Source organism: Musca autumnalis, unplaced genomic scaffold (genome assembly GCF_047663935.1).
Source record: "Musca autumnalis isolate F117 unplaced genomic scaffold, ASM4766393v1 scaffold_1, whole genome shotgun sequence".
NCBI lineage: Eukaryota > Metazoa > Arthropoda > Insecta > Diptera > Muscidae > Musca > Musca autumnalis.
In genome coordinates this window covers 244,627,509-244,650,650 of record NW_027411644.1, presented here as the reverse complement: position 1 = coordinate 244,650,650, position 23,142 = coordinate 244,627,509, and the positions used below count along the sequence as shown (strand labels likewise).

The 23,142-nt window shown below is 34.1% G+C and overlaps 1 protein-coding gene across 2 annotated transcripts; it reads right to left on the bottom strand.

Annotated features, from left to right (window-relative positions):
- Positions 1-4,163: 4,163 nt before the first annotated feature.
- Positions 4,164-14,795, bottom strand: LOC141389299 (ubiquitin-conjugating enzyme E2 J2). 2 transcript variants are annotated; one of them, XM_073960639.1, is made up of 4 exons: positions 14,315-14,795; positions 5,575-5,965; positions 5,436-5,506; positions 4,164-5,377 (listed from the first exon to the last, which is right to left on the bottom strand). In XM_073960639.1, the coding sequence occupies exons 2-4, from the start codon at positions 5,891-5,893 to the stop codon at positions 4,904-4,906; spliced, it is 864 nt and encodes a 287-aa protein (XP_073816740.1). In that variant the 5' UTR covers positions 5,894-5,965; positions 14,315-14,795; the 3' UTR covers positions 4,164-4,903. The 2 variants fall into 2 exon arrangements, with proteins under 2 accessions (XP_073816740.1, XP_073816741.1); XM_073960640.1 differs by having other exon boundaries at positions 14,583-14,749.
- Positions 14,796-23,142: the final 8,347 nt, after the last annotated feature.

The window sequence follows — 23,142 nt, the reverse complement described above, 5'->3', positions numbered from 1 at the left end:
GGTTGAGGTAGTTGTGGAAATTCGTACTCATGGGTACGAATAGTACTAAATAGTACCAAATTTGGTACAATTTGGATTTGGGTGAACGAATATAGCTGTAATCCCGAGATTTGGAATAAGGAGTACTGTTGGAGTGTAGGATTGATAAAGTTTTGGAAATTTTTAGTTATGGGTAGGAAAAGTACTAAAGGGTACTAAATTTGGTACAATTTGGATATCAGTGATAGGATACATTTGGAATCGTGAAATTCTCAATTAAAAGTGCTGTTGGAGTGTTGATAGAGGTAGGTTTGGAAATTCGTACTTTGGATACGAATAGTACTAAATGGTACCACATTTGGATTTGAGTTATCGGATGTATTTGGAATCCTGGAATTCGGAATTTAGCTTATTGTTTGAACATAGGACTGAGGTAGTTTTGAAAATTTTTACTTATGGGTACGAAAAGTACGAAATGATACCAAATCTGGTACAATTTAGATTTGGGCTAACGAATGGGGTTGGAATCCCGAGATTTGGAATAATGAGTACTGTTGGAGTGTAGGATTGATAAAGTTGAAATTTGTACTTATGGGTACGAAAAGTACTAAATTTGGCACAATTTGGATTTCGGTGATCTGATGCAGCTGCAATCCTCAAATTTGGAATTAAAATACCTGTTGAAGTGTAGGATTGAGGTAGTTTTGGAAATTTTTGGTTATGGGTGCGAAAAGTACTAAATGGTACCAAATTTGGTACAATTTGGATTTGAGCGAACGGCTAGAGCTGTAATCTTGAAATTTGGAATTGAGATTACTGTTGGAGTTTGTTTTGGAAATTCGTACTTATGTTTACAAAAAGTACTAAATTTGGTACAATTAGGACTTGGAAGTCTTACGGGTACGAAGATGTTTCAATGCATGGTACAATTTTGTATTGAACTAACGAATAGACCTGGATTCGTGAGATTTTAGATTACTGTTGTTATTTGGTAATAACGTCAGATTTAGGAAATATGTACCATAAATATACGAATTGTACAGGATTTGGTACAATTTGTTATTGTGTAAAGAGAATTTTGAAATATATAGGACTATAAATGGTTTTGGGGTAACAGATAGAGCTGGAAATGAGGATCGCGGTTGGTGGGTTAAGCCATCTTGGCGCTGAGCACCCCTATTAAAATATCTCAACAATTATGGCTGGCTCTTGATGTGTAGGCGTGAGGCAAATCGGACTTACGTGGTACGAATAGTACTTACATGAAAATAAATATCAATTAAAATAGGTATTAGTACAAAAATTTTTCTATGTTCACCGTTCTATATGATATATTTTTTATTTGTTTTGTATATCCTTTTCGCATACGAAGTAGCGGGTACTTTGCTATATATATATATATATATATATATATGTGTGTGTGTGTGTGTGTGTGTGTTTTAAAATTATTTTGTACAAAGTGTTTGCGAAACATACAGTCGGACATCGATTGTTCGTAATAGACGGGGCTGAAAGCATTACGGATAATCGATTTCCCCGGGTAATGGAGTATCACTGTTTCTTATGAATTTTTAATCAAAAATATGCCTTCTTGTAAATATAAATATGTATTTATAAGAACAATTATGAATATAAAATAACTCATTTGTTCATTGTTTTTGTCCATTGAAATTTAGTCGAATCCCTGATCATAAAGATTTTCACAGTTATTCGGTATAAATTGAAGAAAAATCTGTGTTTTCCTTTTACGGATATTGGAGCTTTACGGATAATCGATCGTCTGATAATAGAGGTTCCACTGTATATGCATATTTTTATCATATGTTGGGAGTTTGTTATATCATCACTATAAATGCTCGAAGACGTAACTCCAACAAAAAAAAATAAAATACACGTTCTTGCAACATATTCAAGAAATGGAATTTCGGAAAATTGTATAACATTGCAGATGATCCCAAAACCAAGCGTATCCGCGATTTTGGTTTCATTACTTACTCCCATTCGTATATGATTTTTAAACCTCGCCCTCATAACATTGATATTCTATAAAACTGTTTTTTCATTTTATAAGGTTTTTTGCTTCTCCTGGGCATTTATGGTGACAATAAGCTCTGTTCCAGAACCTGTTCTTTATAAATTTGTCAAAAAATTCAAAATAGTACATTCTTGTAGGTTCAGGAATAGAGTTACATTTACATGCAGGTGCAGGTACAGGTTTGTGTCTCTACTAACTACTCTACAACTCACAGTGACAATGTCCTATAACGTTTTGTGTAGAACTGTATTTTGGAGACTTATACCATATTGAAGGAAAATTATTTAAACATGGTGGTGACCACCTGCATTGCTCAGGAGTGAGCCAAGGAGACATCGCTCTGCAATTAACACTGTGCAACAAAATGGAGGTGAAAGTCTGGGGCACAGAAAATTCCTCTTGGGGAGAAAAGGCCTTGGTGAGTATATTCAGAACCCCGAAGGACATATGCGCCGTAAGTCGAACTTCCGCGTTAAGGTGTGATGAAGTTTTTGCTAGAGACCCTGTAAGCCGTCAGGAATTAGCGTTATATCTTTGTTCACTGTTGCTTTAGCTTATTTTTGAGATGACATGTTTTCAGTCGAATCGAACGAGGATTATTTTCTTAGAGCACGTGTACCTTCTAACTCGCTTCCTTCAATGTCCTTTTCGTCAAATTTCAAATATATCTGCTTTTGATTACTAATTTGCCTTTTATTTTAGTTTTTTGATGCTGAATATGACCACAGTATTCAAACAATCCCAAGACAGCGGGGTCTTTCCTACCGGATTGACCCGGAACCATAGTGTTTCGGCCAGCGGCTGCCAACCCAGCATCAAACCTATGATTCTACATAGGTTTGTATGCTGCTACAACAACAACAGTATTCAAAGAAAAGAGAAGCGGTCCTAAGTGACTTCCTTGTGGAATACCCAATTGAACTTTTATCGAATTTGAAAGACAGCCATCAAAAGAAACTAATTGTGATCAATTTTAAGTAAGATTATATCCATTTGACAAAATTTGCATTGAAGCCCATATTATATAAATTGATATCGTGATTACAAATAAAACAAGAAAAAGTGGGCTATAGACGGAGGGGCCGACCATGTGATACCCTTAACCACTTCCCCTTTGCACTAGTTTTCCGGGGAATTTATTTATCTGATTGCGAAGTCTCCCATGTTCCTTCGGAAGAAGGAAGTTTTTGAGAAAAAAGAAAAAAGAAACAAAAAAATCCTCGGAGCGGTAACATTTTTAGGTTATTTTTTTTTATTTTCAGGATTTTGCTCGGAAACCGCAAGTCCTATCGAAATAGGACTAAATAAAATGTCGTAGCAGTGAAAATTCTCTACAATATATTTTAGTCCCACTCCAATAGGGCTTGCGGTTTCCATGCAAAATCCTGAAAATAAAAAACCCTAAAAAAGTGAAATTTTACCGCGATTTATTTAAAAATCCATCCAGCGATTTTTTCTTGTTTTTTTATTTTTCACATCTATGAACATTGCTGTTATTGAATCTGCAAAATGTCCAAGGTGTAAGCGGTTTTCATTTAAAGTTTATTAGGGCGCACCATGTATGATATTGTTTTATAAGTTGGCGATACAGTCAATCTATTGTCCCAATTTGATCTTCTATATCTCAAAAATGGTAAAACCAACGAAAATATCATAAAGGTTAATCGTGTAGAGAATATTCACAGCTACAACATTTGCTCTAATCCCATTTCAATAGGACTTGCGGTTTCCAAGAAAAATCGTGAAAATCTAAAAAAAAGAAACTAAAAATGTGAACTTTGACCGAGATTTATTTAAAAATCCCTTCGTCGATTTTTCTCAGCTATGAACATTGTAGATTCAGAATCTGCAAAATCCATACAAAATTTCGTCAAGATTGGTCCATAATTGCGGCCAGTAGCGTGCGTACAATTTTTAATTTAATGGATGGACAGACGAACGGACATACATCTCAAAATCGCTTTATCTCGTCGAAATATGAATTTTGGTATATATGTATATATTTTGGTCTACGACGAATATTTCGCGGTGTTACATGAATTTTTCGAAAAACAAACTTACAATACCCTTTCCACATTGTGGTGTAGGGTATAATTAAGACTTTCAAAAGAATTCTCTAGTCATTTACAACAAATAATAAAAACATAAATTTAAATATTTGATTTCTTTGTTTTTTATTTTTTTATTTTCTTAAATTAAAATATGCACAATACAAATTTAATCAATTATTTTTATATATGTATATTTATATTACACAAATAAGCGTTATTGTGGTTTTCAAATTGGATTTTCTTTTCTTTCACTAAGAAATTTTTTATAACTGTTAAAATCAAATCAGCTGAGCTTGATTTTTAAAGAAATTTGCTTTTTGTTGTTTTCAATCCTAATAAGTATATTTTTGTTGTTGTGTAGCGACTACTTTATATTTTCATTTATCATAATAATAATTCTTAATAAAAAACAAAATTATTGGCATAACTTTTTTTGTAATTTTGTTCCTCGTTTATGTTTTTTTTTTTTTTTATTTTTGTGATAAATTTATTTATAATAATAGTAGTTGCAGTATTTTTTGTATATTCATGTTTAATACATAATATAGATTTACTTAAAATAAAACTATTTTTACGTTAAAGTAAAACAAAGGGAAATGTATATAGCATGGAAGTCTAAGCGAAACGTGACTACAAGGGAAAACAAAGAAGACAAGAAAAAAGATAATAATTCCTACTAGAAAAAAAAACTAAAAGAAAATAAATTTCATTTTGGTGAAAAAAAGGAATTCAACGTGTTACTTTTTTGTGTTTTTCTTGTTAGTTTTCATTTACAAACATATTTATTCATTCAACTCCTCCCACCTTGTTCGACTAACCACCATTGGACTTTCAAATTCTATTCCTGGTTGATATTTTTTAAAACATAATTAACCACTAATGCAAATATAGCAAAACATATTAGAATTATTAGATTTGACTGCCAATTTAAATAGGAATTCGATAGACTTTTGCCTGAATTTGCATCGGCATGAGCATTAGCACCACCAGCGGTATTTGCATCATTCACACCATTACCGGCAACACCATTTAAACCTATGCTACCACCATTTGCTGCAAGGCCACCATTGGCCACATTTGTTTTACCATTGACACCATTGGCCACAGTTCCATTGGCAGCTGCAGCAGCATTCAGCGCCTTCAATTTCAACTCCTTTTCACTTTGCAATTTTTTGTTGATTTCTTCACAAATCTCTGGGAATAGTTCAACAAAATGTGGATTTTTTAAATTAAATGCAAGCGATTTTTTGGCTAGTTGTTGCTTTTCATATGTTGTTGTTTCTATGGAGCCTAAGGTAGCGGTACTTTCCAACTGAAATGACAGATAAATAAATTAATGGACATTTATTACTTGTGTAACATATACATACCATAAAACTTAACAACCCAGTTAATATTGTGCCAACACACCATGTTGGATTCCATGTGTCTGGATGGAAATCTATAAAATATAATTGTTTTATTATAAAAAAAATTGTTTTATATAATAATCATAAATTAGACCATTACCTGATATACTTAAACATAATCGTGTATTTGTTTTGAAACGACCATTTGGTGTAAGCATATATATTGAAGGCGGTTTGAATGGAAATTCGCGGGGAAAGAGCAGTGTGCCATGATAATAACCACCATAGTATGGTGAATCTTCGGGTCCCTTAACAACATAATGCCATTCTAGAATATTATTGGGCAATGGTTCTGCTGTAATGTATGGCAATGGATCTCGTTTCAAACGCATATAATCTTGTTTCATCCGAGAAACAGCTGTCGGTTGTTTACGTCCCGATGATGACGACGAAGAATTGGATATCTTTTTAACTTCCATATCGGTGTTTTGTCAACAACTGTCAGGCAGACAGGCTGCTGGAAACTAATTGAGATGGGTTGTATCAACTATCTGAAAAGGAAAGAAACAATTAAAATGTTAGTTAATTGCAAGGAAGATTGTCAACTAAGCTATACTATCTGTTCCAAAAATTTAATAGAAAGTCACCACCAGAAAGCATTTCAAAGAATTTTAAATGCCAAATTAGATTAAATTGATTTATCGTGATCATTTTCTGCTACATTATTTTTAACCCACTAAGAACCCCTTCTAAAAAACTCAAATCGATCTGTATATGTGTCAAAAACCTCCATAGAAAGTCACCACTGTGCAGTGGTTCCACCCATTGGCCAAAAATAAAACACTGAATGTCAAATTTTTGCTACAACATCTCGCAACTTTGACAGCTATGATATGGCAATTTTGTAAAATATATTAGTTTATGTTTCCTTCGAACGCGATCTGTTTAAAAATAGCTCCAAAAGTCGGAACATTTGACTAATATTTTTTGTTGTGAGCATGGGCGTAGCCAGGAGTAGCTAGAGGGGGGCAGCTGCCCCTCCCTAGATCCTTCAAAAATGTTCATTTGTATGGAAAAAAATATAAATATTTCGAAGAAACATGCATTTGCCCCCTCTAGAACGAAAAAACAAGCATTTGCCCCTTTCTACATTCAATCCTGGCTACGCCCATGGTTGTGAGTACAAATTACAATTTACGTGCAAGTAAATATATTCAAAACATGGCGAAACTCATATGTTTAAGTAATATAAATATTATAATGGATTTTGAAGGTGGAGGTAATAGCTTATTTTTTAACGGATAGTGTCTTAACTTGTTGTGGAATTCCAGTTAGCTGCATGTTTCCTTAGTGTATTTTGTGATGCCAATTCATATACTGACCTAAGGTTTTAACATATTTGCGCCAATGGAAAGGTCAAGAATTGTTCTACCATGTATGATTTACATGGGAGGTATGTGTCTTAAATGATAAACCCTATAAGATATGTTAGAAGTGATGAAGATGATGTAAAGACATGAAGATAGTGGTATGTGGCAATGATGATTAGAGAGTGAGTGTAAAGCTTCTTGGGGATATTCACTTTAATAAATATTTTTTTTCTTTTTTGGGACACCCAAATGTTAGACCACGTCAAAACGTGGAGATTTTCCCCGCAATGAGAACCAAAAATACATTATTACAGGCAATTCTGCAGAAAATAGTGATAAAATCTTATGAAGTAACGGAAAATGAATGGATGGTAACCCTGGACCGATATCACACTTCTTTATAAGGTGGTGTTCTAAACGCTGAGTTAAAATTATTAAAACCTATTCGGTTTGTATATTTGATTAACATTTGCCGAAATTGAATGAGATATAAATCATATAAAGGGTATACCAAATCATGGGCCAATACTGACCGTTTTTCGCGGGGACATTTGCTATGCAAATTCGGTTAAACAATGTGTTGGTGACAGTAAAATACGTCAATTCAGGATGATTCGTTATATGGAAACCACCCGAAAATTTTGACCTTGGACTGCAATAGTTTCGTTAGAGTGTTTTTAGGCCACCAGGACCCAATTATAAAAATTTCAGTTCGATATGTTCTCTTCCCATGTATGTGCCACCACTGTACCACTGTGGGGTGGTCTGTGTACTGCCTACGCATCTGCTTCAGTGTGAATTCTATCCAAGCTTGTCGAATAGGCGTGTTGATCTAGAGGTTCCGGTTTTTATTTTTAGACTTCTCCCTCCCTCTAGATCATCAAGATCTTCTGACGTGGCGGTATGGGGGAAACCTGTCAACTAGATCATGGCATGGATGCTCAACACCCAAGCAGGTACTGCACCGACATCTTGTTGTGCTAAGGCACCGTTAAAATCTTCGCCTCCTCATGAAGATGCTCCTCTGTTGTCACGATAAGTCACCATGCGTAGCGCTAGCATTAGAATACCGCATATCTATGGCTTGCGCTGACGTGTGGACCAACGCTTTGGATGATTTCGGGTCTGGGATGACATCTGCAACATCGCTCATCGTAAATTGTGATGGTACCTCCAGGGCTGATTGTCTTATACGGCGTAGCAAACTCCTCTTAAAATACAAAGCGGATCTCTTCGGATCCGTCACTGTCACCCTTTTGAATGTAACAGCCGCTATATCATCCTTCTTTCCAGGGTTCGAGAGGATTCTTTAGATGATTAGGATTTGGGGATAACTGTCTCGATTTCAATGGGTATGCATTTTTTGCATTTCCCGATATCACCATCTTCCCTCTGCGAAGATCACGAAATGCACGATATATCCTAGCTTAAAGTAACTTGCCTAGATTAAAGTAACTTTGCAAAACTCATCATGACGTTGCCACTTGACTGAGGTCCTATCATCCGTTTTTATACCCTCCACCATAGTATGGAGGGTATATTAAGTTTGTTTTTCCGTTTGTAACGCATTGAAATACTCATTTGCGACCCTATAAAGTATATATATTCTTGATCAGGGTAAAATTCTGAGTCAATTTGAGCACGTCCGTCCGTCCGTCCGTCTGTGGTAATCACTCTAGCATCCACAAAAATGGAGATAGAACGCTGAAATTTTAGGAAAATGCGTCTTTTGTTTGCAGGCAGGTCAAGTTCGATGATGGGCTATATCGGTCCACGTTTTGGTATAGCCCCCATATAACGGTACCCCCCGATTTGCGGTATTTTGACGTTTTTATCTAGATTTTCAGACCGATTTAGCTATAATTTGACATTTAGGGTTCTTAAGTGTCAATAAGCTTATATAAAAAAAGTTGTGGACATAGGTCCACGTTTTGGTATAGCCCCGATATAACAGTACCCCCCGATTTACGGTATTTTGCCGTTTTTAGCTACATTTTCAGACCGATTTAGCTATAATTTGACATTTAGGGTTCTTAAGTGTCAATAAACTTATATAACAAAAGTTGTGGACATAGGTCCACGTTTTGGTATAGCCCCCATATAACGGTACCCCCCGATTTACGGTATTTTGACGTGTTTAGATACATTTTCAGACCGATGCACTGTGGGCGAAATTCAAATCTAGCGGAGCAAAAGTCCGAAAACTGACCTTATGTTATATGGAAATAATTAATGTCGTCCTATTCTAAACATCTTGCGGCACCCGAAAACAATAAACAAATTTGCATTTTATTGTAGTTGGCTCTTATAGCGGTACATACATTGGGAGTTTTTATTCGTGATTGCTAAATCGACTTTTTTGGTATTTGTTTTGATCGTCAAAAATTGTGGGAAAAATTAAAGTAAAGAGTGCATAATTGAATTTTTTCCAACAGTTTGGGTGTGCTGCTTTAAAAAGAAAGTGATTGCAAAATTATTTACTGTTGTAAATATTCAAAAAAATAATCTTTAATTATTAAGACACAACTTTTCGACTTTAAGTATCTTATATAAAGTACAACTAACCGGGGATAACCGGGGATCACTTCCGAATATTGTTTTTCTTAAAATACATACTCCGAGGTAATTACTCCGAAAATTCCGACTGCTACTATTTGCAACTCTTCATTTTATCGCCATTTTATTTTGAAGTAAAAAAGTCGTTTAGTTTGGATATCATTACATGGAACCTATACCAAAACGTGAAGCTATGCCTCCACTTTTTTTGGGAGAAGTTTTTTTGGCCACTGGTTAGCCTAAATGCCAAAATACAGCTAAGTCGGTCAGAAAAATTTGTTAAAAACTTTAAAATAACTAAAATCGGACAATACCTATATATGGAGGATAAAACGTGGATCTATGTCCCCAATTTTTGTGGAGAAGTTTTTTGACCTCACGGAATCTGAAATGTCAAAATATAGTTGATTCGGCCAGAAAATTTAGCAAAGTAATTCAAAACGCCGAAAATCGGGCGGTACCGTTATATGGGATCTACACCAAAATGTGGGCCAATATAGACCATATTCCATAACATGGGGCCTACTGTCATAAAAAACATATGATTAAAATTTCAAGAGTCTATCTTGACTATTTTAAAAGTTATTAATTTTTCCCCGCTAGATTTGGATTTCACCCACAGTGCGATGTAGCTATAATTTGACATTTAGGGTTCTTAAGTGTCAATAAGCTTATATAAAAAAAGTTGTGGACATAGGTCCACGTTTTGGTATAGCCCCGATATAACAGTACCCCCCGATTTACGGTATTTTGCCGTTTTTAGCTACATTTTCAGACCGATTTAGCTATAATTTGACATTTAGGGTTCTTAAGTGTCAATAAACTTATATAACAAAAGTTGTGGACATAGGACCACGTTTTGGTATAGCCCCCATATAACGGTACCCCCCGATTTACGGTATTTTGACGTGTTTAGATACATTTTCAGACCGATGTAGCTATAATTTGACATTTAGGGTTCTTAAGTGTCAATAAGCTTATATAACAAAAGTTGTGGACATAGGTCCACGTTTTGGTATAGCCCCCATATAACGGTACCCCCGATTTACGGTATTTTGACGTGTTTAGATACATTTTCAGACCGATGTAGCTATAATTTGACATTTAGGGTTCTTAAGTGTCAATAAACTTATATAACAAAAGTTGTGGACATAGGTCCACCTTTTGGTATAGCCCCCATATAACGGTACCCCCCGATTTACGGTATTTTGCCGTTTTTAGCTACATTTTCAGACCGATTTAGCTATAATTTGACATTTAGGGTTCTTAAGTGTCAATAAACTTATATAACAAAAGTTGTGGACATAGGTCCACGTTTTGGTATAGCCCCCATATAACGGTTCCCCTAAATTTATGGTATTTTCACGTTTTTAGCTACATTTTCAGACCGATTTAGCTATAAATTGACATTTAGGGTTCTTAAGTGTCAATGAACTTATATAACGATGAACTTATATAACAAAACTAGGGGACGTAGATCAATGTTTTGGAATAGCCCCCATATAACGTTACCGCCCGATTTCAGGTATTTTGACGATTTAAGTCGCATTTCTAGACCGATATAGCTATAATTTGATATTTAGGGTTCTTAGTGACCAGAAAACTTATATTCGAACAAATTATGACCTATGTTCATACATACATACATACATACATGTTTTGGTATAGCCCTATATAACGGTACCTCCTGATTTTCGGTATTTTCGAGATTTTTACCTTCAAGTTTTAACAGAATTAGCTGTAATTTGAACATTTGACATTTGAAGTTCTTAGAGGTCACCACACCTCTCCAACAAAATTGTCTGAAATTTGGGGAAAATGCGTCTTTTGTTTGCAGGCAGGTCAAGTTCGATGATGGGCTATATCGGTCCACGTTTTGGTATAGCCCCATATAACGGTACCTCGGTATAACGGACTTCGGAATTTTACCTACAAGTTTTAACCGAATTATCTGTAATTTGAACATTTGACATTGTAATTTAAACATTTGAACAAAATTGTCATGAAAGGTCGATGTATTGATAAAGCTCCCATATAAAAGAACCTCCCGATTTTCAGTAATTTGATGATTTTAGCTACAATATTAAACCGAACTAGCAGTAATTTGACATTTGAAGTTCTTAGTGGTTACAACACCTCTCCATCAAAAATTGTCAACATAGGTCCATGTTCGGATATAGCTCCCATATAACGGTACCTCCCAATTTTCAGTAATTGGCAATTTTAGCTACAATTTTTAACCGAACTAACTGTAATTTGACATTTGAAGGTTGTAGTGGTCACTACACATCTGCATCAACAATTTTCAACATAGCCCCAATATAACGATACTTCCCGATTTTCGGTACTTTGAGGGTTTTACCTAAAATGTTTAACCACGAAGGTCCATGTTTTGGTATAGCCCCAAAAAAAACCTCCCGAATTTCCTTACCTTAGCTTTATTTTTTGGACGAAGTTTCTGTAAATTGAAATTTAAAAGCCAACAAAAATTGTTCATTTAAGTTCATATTTTCGTATAGCCCACATACCTCCGAACTAGCTGTTAATGACATTTGAAGTTCCCACGTTATGTACCTATTTTCGGTATTTTGAGGATTCTAGCTACAATTTTTAACCGAATTAGGAGTTATTTGACACTAAAGGCTCCCATCAAAAACTGTCAACATAGGTCCATGTTTTATTATAACCCCTATATAACGGTACCTCCCAATTTCTCGCCCACCAAAAATTGTCAACATACATAGTTAGATATAGGCACCATAAAAAAAGGCCTCCCGAATGAAGCATTTTATGTACATTATCTGACATTTTAAGGTACCCACTTAAAGTTGGGGACAGGACAAAAACTAATTATTCCATTTTAGTTAAGAATATTTTATGGTGGAGGGTATGAAAAGTTCGGCCCGGCCGAACTTAACACTTTTTTACTTGTTCCAGGATTCATAAATCATCTAACTGTTGGCCGCAATTTTCTTTTTCCGACCCAAAGGTTATAACCCGTTGAAGTATTGCTGCTGAGCATCAGAGGTCTGGCCTTGATCGTTGAATTTTGATCAATCTGAAGCGAATCAAAATTGGATCAGTTTTCTTTCTCCCGATTGATCAAAATTCAACTGTAAAGGCGCGTGCCAGTCTGCCCAGATGATATGATTAAGAAATTTAATCTCACGGCGGTTATTCGGAAAGCAGGTACATAGGGTTTGGGTCCCAGCAAAATGTTCGATGCCAAAGATGCCATTCAATCATGGGTGCAAGTGATCTGGCATGTCATCTTTTTAGCGTCTTCATCGATGAATTTTATATGAGCGTGGACCCCAAAGATGCTATTTATTCATTTTTGGATGCAAAGCATGTCATTTACCCCCAATGCTTTGACATGTCATTTTCACCAATCCTTTGGCATGTCATTTCCACCAATGCTTTGGCATGTAATTTTCACCAACCCTTTGCAATGACATTATCATTACGACTAGAGCTTTAACAACGTTGGTTGTGATTTCGAGTCTCCGACAACATCAAGCCTATTGTAAATAATTAATTAATTAATATTTTGAAAAATGTGTATAAAAAAACACAAAATTCATCTCTATTGGATCGATGGAATGGGTTCAAATGCTGATGAAAAGATCGGATCTTTCACGACTTCCTTTACATGGGTTCAAATGCTGATGAAACCCGTTCCTTCAAATTTTGCTGGGGTGTAGCAGTGACGATGCACCGCCAAATCCGTAAAGCTACCCAAACATCCATTGCTATAGTTTGTGATGATAAACGGATGATGGTCTTGCTCTTTTTTAGATAAATACACCAAAAATGCCATTAACTGACACAGTCTTGACAAGCTGCCATTTTGCTTTGTTATTGTTTTTCATATTGTGTGACTGTTGTTGCATTTTAAGGAGTGTTTGTTGAAATGATTCCGATAAGAAGCAACCTTGCATGCCATTTGGCTAAGTGACTGATACTATTATCGTAAAACTTTAAAGCAATTTTTCATTGCTTCTTTCTACTTCCATGCGATAAATTATCACACGTTTTTTATATGTAGGTATGTCATTACTTCTTTTGAGTTTTTTGTAGAGAGGGGATAATCTTCCCGAAATTTTAATGGTATAAATAATGGTACATTTGTAAGTTATGCCAAACCTATTGTCACCATATCGGAGTTCTAATTTAGGGAGGTTGACTCCCGAAACGTCATAAAACTGCGTTGTTTAAGTTATTGCTCGTGCTTTGTAGAAGTATTTTAAAATGCACACCTTTGAAAAATATACCTAATGCATTAATTTTCTAACTGATGCTTATTTTGTGTATAATTTGCCTTTCAAATGCACAACAGTGAAGTTTTGGAGTGCAATACTTCGTATTAATTTTGTATCACTGCGATATGGACGTTTTCAGACATTTACAAAGCAAGCAACGTTTCGGAAGTCAACCAAACTGTAATGATTTACATTGCTTTATTTAGTAAACTCATTTAGTTTTTTTTTTTTTTAAACAAAGCACCTTACATCAAAGGTTAACAAATGGAGTATTAACTACATCGCCATCCCATGCGATGTAGGGTAAGCATACATACACTTCAAAACCTAATACATATTAAACAGATTACCAATAGGGATGTTACACGTGCCACTCACTCAACTACGCAAATAACCAAATAATAACATGGCTAACTGGTTACTACTAAAAAATACAACAAAAACACAAATTATTAGAATAAACAAATGATAAAAAAACAAAAGTGCGAAGAATAATGAAATGCAATAGTGAAAATAAATATTTTTCTCTAACAAGGCAGGTCTATACAATACGGTTTCTGCTACTGTCTGCCCTGACCTTCGTTCCAATTTTCTTTATCATAATATTTTTATATTCTCCTCCTTTAATTCATAATTCTCGGAATGCGGTGTAAAGTGTGTTCGTTAGGTTTTATATGTAAGTTCGTGTGTGGGTTCATGTAGTTGGTCTTACCTTTTGTTTTCAGCGACGTTTTGTAATTCTAATTATTCTTTAATTATAATTTTCAATTATGACGTTCAAATGTTGACTAAACAATATCGTCGTCACCTTTTACTAATAGACGAAATCTTTCTCCCCACCACCAAAAAAAGCCAGTAATTATTATTGCAAAGATAGGAAGCAGACAAGTGGGGATGGGACAAACAAGCAAAGACAATAACAACTATTTTGTAAATACGTAAATTTGATTCTTTTTAATTTTTCACAAACTTTAATTTACTTTGTTTTGCTAACTCGTTTTTTATTTGCTGCGTTTCCCTATTGTTTGGTGTAGAAGATTCTGATTTCTATTTGTTTTTTCTATTATTTATCACTATAATTTTCTTTTTAGTTTCTTCTGACGAATTCACTTGACTGAATTTATGCATTTTTCTCTTTTCTCACTATAATTTTATTATGTTTAGTGGATAACGTATGGTAACGTAACGTGCCACATCAGCTGGTGTCGTGATGTGTTAGAGTTAAAGAACAACGTATCGTAGCGTGGACATGACTATTCATTTCAATTTTAAACGGAAATTGAATAAAAGTAAAGGCCTGCTTACATAAGATGCCTTGCCTGCTTACCTTGCTTACTTCTGATAAAAGAATAAAAAAGAAAAGGGCAACCCAGTTCGAAATTTCCTCGGCCTTCTTTATTCTTTTATTTTTATTATGTCAAAAATGAAGCAGGAAAGCAAGGCAATCAGGCAGAGCAGCTTATGTACGCAGGCCTTAAAGGCCTCGACACATAAGAAGCATGTCATTCTTGCTTAAGTCATATATGGTATATGATTAAAGACCAAGTTCGACCTATAAAAAGGTTGCAGAATTACAGTTGAATTAGTTCGAACTTGGTCTTTAGTCATTTACCAAGAATGCCATGATTCTATGTGTCGAGGCCTTAAAGGTCTTGGTACATAAGCTGCCTCGCTTGCATCTGATAAAAGAATAAACAAGAAAAGCGCAACCCAGTTCGAAATTTGCTCTGCCTCCTTTATTTTTATATTTTTATTATGTTAGAAATGAACCAGGAAAGCAAGGCAACCAGGCGAGGCAGCTTATGTACCCAGGCTTTATGGCCTGACATAAGCAGCCTCGCGTTTTTTAGTTGGATTCGGTGAAAAAAGTTTCCGCACCGATTGCCATTACTAAAGCAGGGGTGCCAACTTGGTGGTTTCCCGCTACTTGTGGTGATTTTTGACGTAAAAAAAGGAAGTTTAAGCAGGAATGTCAACTGTTTTAAGGTAAAAATCGCACCTATGGTGCGTATGTGGCTGTAGCGATTTTTACCTCGGGACAGTTGACATCCCTGTACTAAAGCACTTTTCATATTTTCTCTATTTAAAAATCAAAACTTGCTTTGATTGAATAAATATTTATAGAAAACAAGTACGATTCTCACAGGCAAAGTCATTAAAAACAGTCTGTTACTTTCGCGAATTCGTTGCTAATTACCAGATATTCTCTTGTCCGATAGGTACTATAAATACATAAAAAAACATTGTTCCACAACATCCCATACGGGACAAAGGAGACTTCTCTCATATCAATGAGTGCACCCCGATTCATATTAGCTCAATCATGGCCTAATAAAGAAGGTCACCTAATCGGCAAACTCACCAAAAAATACAACTGTGCACCTTCATTTGTTGTCAAAAGTTGTTGTTGCTGTGAATGAAAATTATTTCGTTTTGATTTTGTTATTATTAAAAATGTTTATTTATTTTTGGTTTCTTTTATATCACACAACAATAAACGCCACAAAACACAAATATAATTGTAGACAAATGTTTTATTCGCGATATTTCAAAAGAATTTAAACATTTGGTTGAAATAACCAAAATTTGTTTTGATATGAGTACATACATATGTTTTTTTGTTCAATTTCAAACTACGACAATATATTTTGACAGGAAATGGAGGTATCAGCTTGTCTTATTGGATGACCTTCTATTTGGATCATGAGCTCAATGATATGGAACCTACTGTTTATCGCCGAGTCCGAACGGCGTGTCTTACGACACCACTTGTAGAGAAGTTTTACATGGCTGAAATACTCAGTAAATGTCGCCAACATTACTGAGGGGTATTTTGCCACCGTTGAAAAATGTTTGATGTTGCCTGGCCGGGGAATCGAACCACCGACCTTCTGCGTGTAAAGCGGGCGTGCATACCATTGCACCAAATACTCATGGCACAATAAATACATATAAACATAAAATTCGCGAGATTATAAGGAAAAACCAAGAATTGCAATATTGTCAAAGGTTCATTAAATGCTTTGAAATATCGCGATTTGATAACAAATACAGTTATGCTTGGTTTACATTTACGAAATCCACTCGATTTCAACTGTCAAATCCATAGGTTAAACGTCAAATGAAATCCAGATGAGATTTCATTTGACGTTTGAGCTATGGAATTGACAGTTGAAATCGAGTGGATTTCGTAAATGTAAACTTAGCATTAGCCAACAAATGTTTTGCAAAAACCAAAATTGTAGAAAATTTCATATTAATTGTTCGTTTATGGCAACAAATTATGTAAAAATTATCCATTTATTGTGCAAATCTATTGCTATAGGTCGTTTCAACAATATTCCATCAAAATATGCAAAGGTTATTTGCGATTTATAACAAATACGGTAAAAAATAAGAATTAACTACTACATGGGGGTGACAATAAAAGTATTGCAACGGGAAAATCAGTACTATAAAACTATACAATTTTTGAAATTTTTTGCGGTCATTATGCATTTTTATGACTTTTGCGGCTAATAATAGACTAACAGTATTGAATGTAATAAAGTTCAGTGATAAAAAATGCCGTTATGGAGGGTTTTCAGACAGGTAAAAAACGCATGGGACCATATTATACAATAAACAATGACGAATCGGCCACAGTCAAGTATGCAAAGAATGAATATTTGACTCAATATGTATTGTAGGATAATGGAACAATGCAAAACAGTCCGATTTTGGCTTTGAGAACATCGAAATACCTCTGGAAAGTATATGGAAAAAATTGACACCAGTGCAGTATTTTGAAACGACCTACGACAGAGCACTATTTCGTCTCTCAATGGTATTGATATGATTTAATTTTTACTAAGTGGATAGATATTATCCTCTGCTATCATAATAAATCCAAAAAATTGAGCCAAATCCAATAAAACCCATCAAATATGGAAATTAAACCGCAACTGGAGAAGCTGGAATACCGAATATTTGGGTACTATATTCCTTACCATGGAAAATAGTATGCGAAATTGGGTTCACGGATATAATAATGATTGGGAAGACATCCCCACTGACATCATTAAGAAATATTTAGTAGTCATTAGTCTGAAAGTTACTAGGCGTTTACACCAGACAGTTTGTCTTCAAATACAACTCTGATTTACTAACACATACATACATTTGTCGTTTTTCTCCCAGCTGTCCATCATTTTTTCACAGACAGTAAGGAAGACAAATTTTTGGCATTTTTGTAAAAATAAGTGAGATAATAATTGAAATGGGTTGAAAACAAAAGAACATGAACAAAAACAAAATATGTGAATGGAAAACAAAAAGAAATTGACGATTTTCATTCAAAATTTTACAACTATTTTTGCAGTTGTCGGGACGCCTACGTCACACAGGCAAGTTGTGGGATTTTGACAATCAATACATGAAGTCAACTGTCCTGTCATTTGTAAACGCAGGGTTAGAAATATCGATCCCGAAAGCTCAAACAAAGTCAACTACCACCATTCCAAGGACCAGATCATGGCATGTTAATCTTATTTGTGTAAATTGTCGATGTAACATAACAAGACAAAACGCTTAAATACATCGGGCCAACATCCTGATATCAACCCTCATAATATTGTTGGGTTCAATTTAACAAAAAACTCCAAAAACATCCTCCAACGAAGGATAAAGATTTACTAAAAAGATAAAGATTTACTTAGAGTGGAACACACCGAGCCTTATTTTTTGGTTTAACTAAGCTCATTAATGCTCCAATGAATGTCCAAAGTGGATAGACAAGTCATTAAGGAACACACCTTTCGATTTGGTAATTTTTGCAATACTTTTATTGTCAACCCCAAATAGTGGTTAATTCTTATTTTTGACCGTATTTTTATAAATTGCAAATAAACTTAGCATATTTTGACGGAATATTGTTGTAAGGACCTATAGCAAGAGATTTGCACAAAAACCCGTATAGTTTTTACATAATTTGTTGCCATAAACGAACATTTAATATGAAATCTTCTACAATTTTGGTTTTTGCAATACATTTGTTGCCTATCTGTAGGTCCAGAATGGTTTGATATTTGGTCTGTTCCTTTACTTTTGAAAATGGTAAAACCGGCAAAAGTAGTAAAAGTTGTAAACTGTTCCCATATGAAGTGCATGGTGTCAGAAGTAAAGGAACGCTTTTCGAGTAAAAAGTGGTAAAACTTGTAAATTCTCTCCACTTATTTTACTCCCTCGAAGCTAAAAATTTGCAGAATGTTATCGAACAACAATTTGCAAAAACTTGTAAGAAGTCAGCTGATTTGACAAACAAGAAGTTTGGCGGATAAGATTTAATTTAACAATCAAAGGTTGTTTACGAAAATTGTTTGATTATCCATTGCTAAAAAAATAATTCTCTTTCCATATCGTAAATTAACGGCTTGCCCTCCACATAGTGTTCCTCCTACTCCATGGATGCGCCGCTTTTTGTTGGGATTTGATACCTTAGAAATAAAACAATCACAATAAACTACAAAATAAGTTATTTTACACAATAAGTTGTTTTTTCTCTGTTACTTTTCTTACTTTTCAACTGTAAAAAGTTATAAATTAATAGCATTTAACATGTTCATTTTACTTGGCTTACTTACACTGCTATTATTTTGCACACGAGCAGAAAACTTTAATGGTGTTTCTTAATATTCATATATATATATGTAAAATATTTTAATCCGTGGGGTCTGTAACGTAACGTCAACAACTTTTCAGTCTACAATTTTTTTTTTTTGAATTGTTAAAAAATTTCAACTCGTTACCAAGTTGCATCATATTCAGTGACAGTCACTGTACATTTTTGGAAAAACCATGGAAATGCTGGTGTCAAAACATGGTTTCACACATTAAAAAACAGAGTATAAGATCGATTCGTTTAGAAGAATATTTCAACTTAGGGTCTATGCCATAGACTCTATGGATGTTTTTTCTCGGCCCAGCTAATAACCAAGTAAGCTTCCGGCCATCCTCTTTTGCTTTAATACAAACCTTCATAAATTTAATTAATTCGCATTTCATTTTATTATCAGTACAAAATCAACAATTAAATTGAAACTCAATTCTTAATAGCCCATCTCGTTTGCGAATGACGTACAAAAATACGTACATTCCTGAAAAGAAACATAAATATAAAATTTTGCCATGACCAACACAATTATCTGTAGCATCCGATGCGCTCCTAATAATAAATCCAAGCATATTTATGGAAATGCGGGACAAATATTATCGCTTCTTACGATCGGGTGACGCTCCCCCATACAGTTTAACTCTTTTGAACATTTAACAAACTAGTTCACATGGCTATCTCCGGACAATGTCGCGAAGTCATAGTGATGACCCTTTAATAATTTAATGTTTAAGCAATTTGTAAGTTTAATTTGAAATTCCAAAGATGTTTATAAACAATTTGAAAAATCACCTTTATGTAAAATGGAACAAGTGTTTTGTTTTATTTATTTACATTTTCCATATTATTTATTTGAGTAAAATGCATTTGGTTTTCAAACACCCAACAATCTGTTTCTTATAAAAAATGATTTTATAACAACAAACTGATAAGAAAACGTGGTATGAAACTGAAATGAGATTAAAGTACGAACAGTTTACAGTACATTCAAAGGGTTATTGATGAAGTAAATTGAAAAATGAAGTCAAGGCTTAAAAAATGTACAATTACATTAGAAACTTATGCTTGCATCAAGAAAACGATAGATAGAAGGAAACGATAAAATATTCTTCGCGAAGCTTAAATAAAGATATTAGCTGTGTATTTTTACGTGATAATTAGTAATAATTATTACTAATGTTGCATATTTTGACAGTGGAATAATGAAAAAGTAGCTGAAAAATGTTTCAGCAACATTTAGTAAGTAAAAAGACACACCTATTGTACACAGATATTAGGCCTGTTCGATAACTTCGCAAGTAAAAAGTATTTGCAAGGTCTTGCAAATACTTCTCATTTCTCTTTTACTGAAAAAGCATTTTGTAAAAGTTTGTAAAAACTTTTGAGTTATCGTACAGACCTATCACCAACTTTTCCCCCTACAATTTTTTTTCAACTTCCATTTTTTTCCGAATTATACAAGATATGAAGTTTTCAAGTTTTATTATATTTTGCTTCATGTGTTTGGAGTAAACTTAGTCCCAATTTACATTGGGCGAGTTTACTTGCGGCAATTGTCATTTTGTAGGAGAGAGAGGTGAGGCATATGGTAACCCTTTGCCTCTCAGCACCCTCTCTCACCTACAAACTGACAATTGCCGCAAGTAAACTCACCTAATGTAAATTGGGACCTAGTCATTCATTTGCATTCAAATCCAATTGGTATAAAAATTATACAAGGAAAACAAGATAAAGTTAAAAAGGAATACAGAACGATTGTGTTAAAATATCGATGCATATTCACTCTATTTGAAAACGAAGTACTTATAGTAATATTCGGTAAAAGTATATGCATCCTGATTAAAGATACACCCGTATATCCCGCTTTGCAAGGATTCTTTAAATAATCAGGTGTAAAGCCTTACAAAGCTTGCTTTTTTCTTTCAACAAGTTTATTATTGGAAGCGTGATGTCTTCTTTAGTCGTATATTTTACGCATAAGTCATTCCCATACAGTTTAGAGAATATTTACCACTGTAGAATATGACGGCCCCTCCAGGATATCCGCATTTCTTTTAAAAAATTTATGTTTTGATGACTACATAAATTTTTGAAAAGAAATGCGGATATCCTGGAGGGGCCGTCATATTCTACAGTGGTAAATATTCTCTTAACTGTATGGAAATGACTTATGCGTAAAATATACGACTAAAGAAGACAGCACGCTTCCAATAATAACCTTGTTGAAAGAAAAAAAGCAAGCTTTGTTAGGCATTACACCTGATTATTTAAAGAATCCTTGCCAAAGGAGGATATACGGATGTATCCTTAATATGCATAAAATATGCATCTATATTTTAACACAATCTTTCTGTATTCCCAAGTTTTAAAGGGGGGTTCTATTCAAATGAGCCAATTTTTTACTTTATTTTGTTTTCCTTGTATAATTCTTATACAAATTGGATTTGAATGCAAATGAATGACTAAGATTACTCCAAACACATGAAGCAAAATATAATAAAACTTGAAAACTTCATATCTTGTATAATTTGGACAAAAATGGAGGTTGAAAAAAATTTTTCAGGGGGGTTCTATTCAAGTGAGCGGCAGTGTACAACTGTTAACATTTGCAACATTAGTAATAAATAGCTGTCCGTCCCAGTCAGCCTTTTTTACAATTTTAATCAAATTCGAGTCTTTTGATCCGACTGCACGATCAAAAAGCTGGAATATGAGCTCATTTTCTGATCATAAATGACTCCTTTGTCGGTAGGAAAACATAACCTCAGGCGACTCGTCTAGGGAAATCACAAATGAGTCTTCCTCTGCATTATTTTCGAGTCATTTTTGCCCATTTTCTGATGGTATATAACGTCTTTTTCGAGTCGTATTTCAATAATGTATTGTTGATTTATTGATTACTTTGGGACTCTTTTTCGAGTTTTTTTTTGGGTCATGTTTATAATTGTTTATGAGTCTTTAGAGAGTCAGTTATGAGTCTTTTTATTAGACGAAATAAATTAAAAGAATTTTCTCTTTATTCTTTTTTGTTTCTTTCTTCTGTTTTGTTGTTTTTTATTTAAGTCTTTTAATTATGTCTTTTAATTATCCTTTATGTTGCGTGGTGAGTATTCTGCTTCATCATATCACTGGGCGAAACCTGAACATGTGTTGTGTTGTCTATACACTTAATATTATACGTTACATTTATATCAAAGTTTTATAGAAAGTGTATATGAGAATTATTTACAACCAAACAAAAATAAAACAAAACAATCAGTTTTTAATCACCTATCTGTTGAAAATATTATCACAAGATTCATAATTATAATCACTTTTCAAACACCTGCATGACCCTTTTTTGATTAAGCATTTTTCAATCTTCATGAAGATCAAAATGTGACAATAAATAAGGTGTGTTCGTTTACTCAACAATTTGTACAAATTTGTACAAGTTCAGTAACTTCTTGCAATCGGCTAAGGTATTATGCATTGTACTGTAGAGTAAACGAACAACATCCAGTAACAATTTGTACAAATTTTGAGTAAACGAACACACATATAGTCACATTTTAAACGCCTCAATGATTCATTTGTGATTGCTACACATACATATGTTGTTGTATTATAAATTGAACTCTTTTTAATCATTACAGGGAGTCACTTTCGAGTCCCTTTCCTATCATACAAGCGACTTAATCAATTTTTGATCACCAAAGGGACTCTAAAAAGACTCCGCAATGTGATTTTGGAAAAAACAATCTTCCAAATGCTAGCAGAGTGTGTATTTTTACTTACTAAATGTTGCTGAAACATTTTATTCAGCAACTTTTCCTTCATACAATTGTCAAAATCTGCAACATTAGTAATAATTATTACAAATTATCACGTAAAAAGACACAGCTATTATT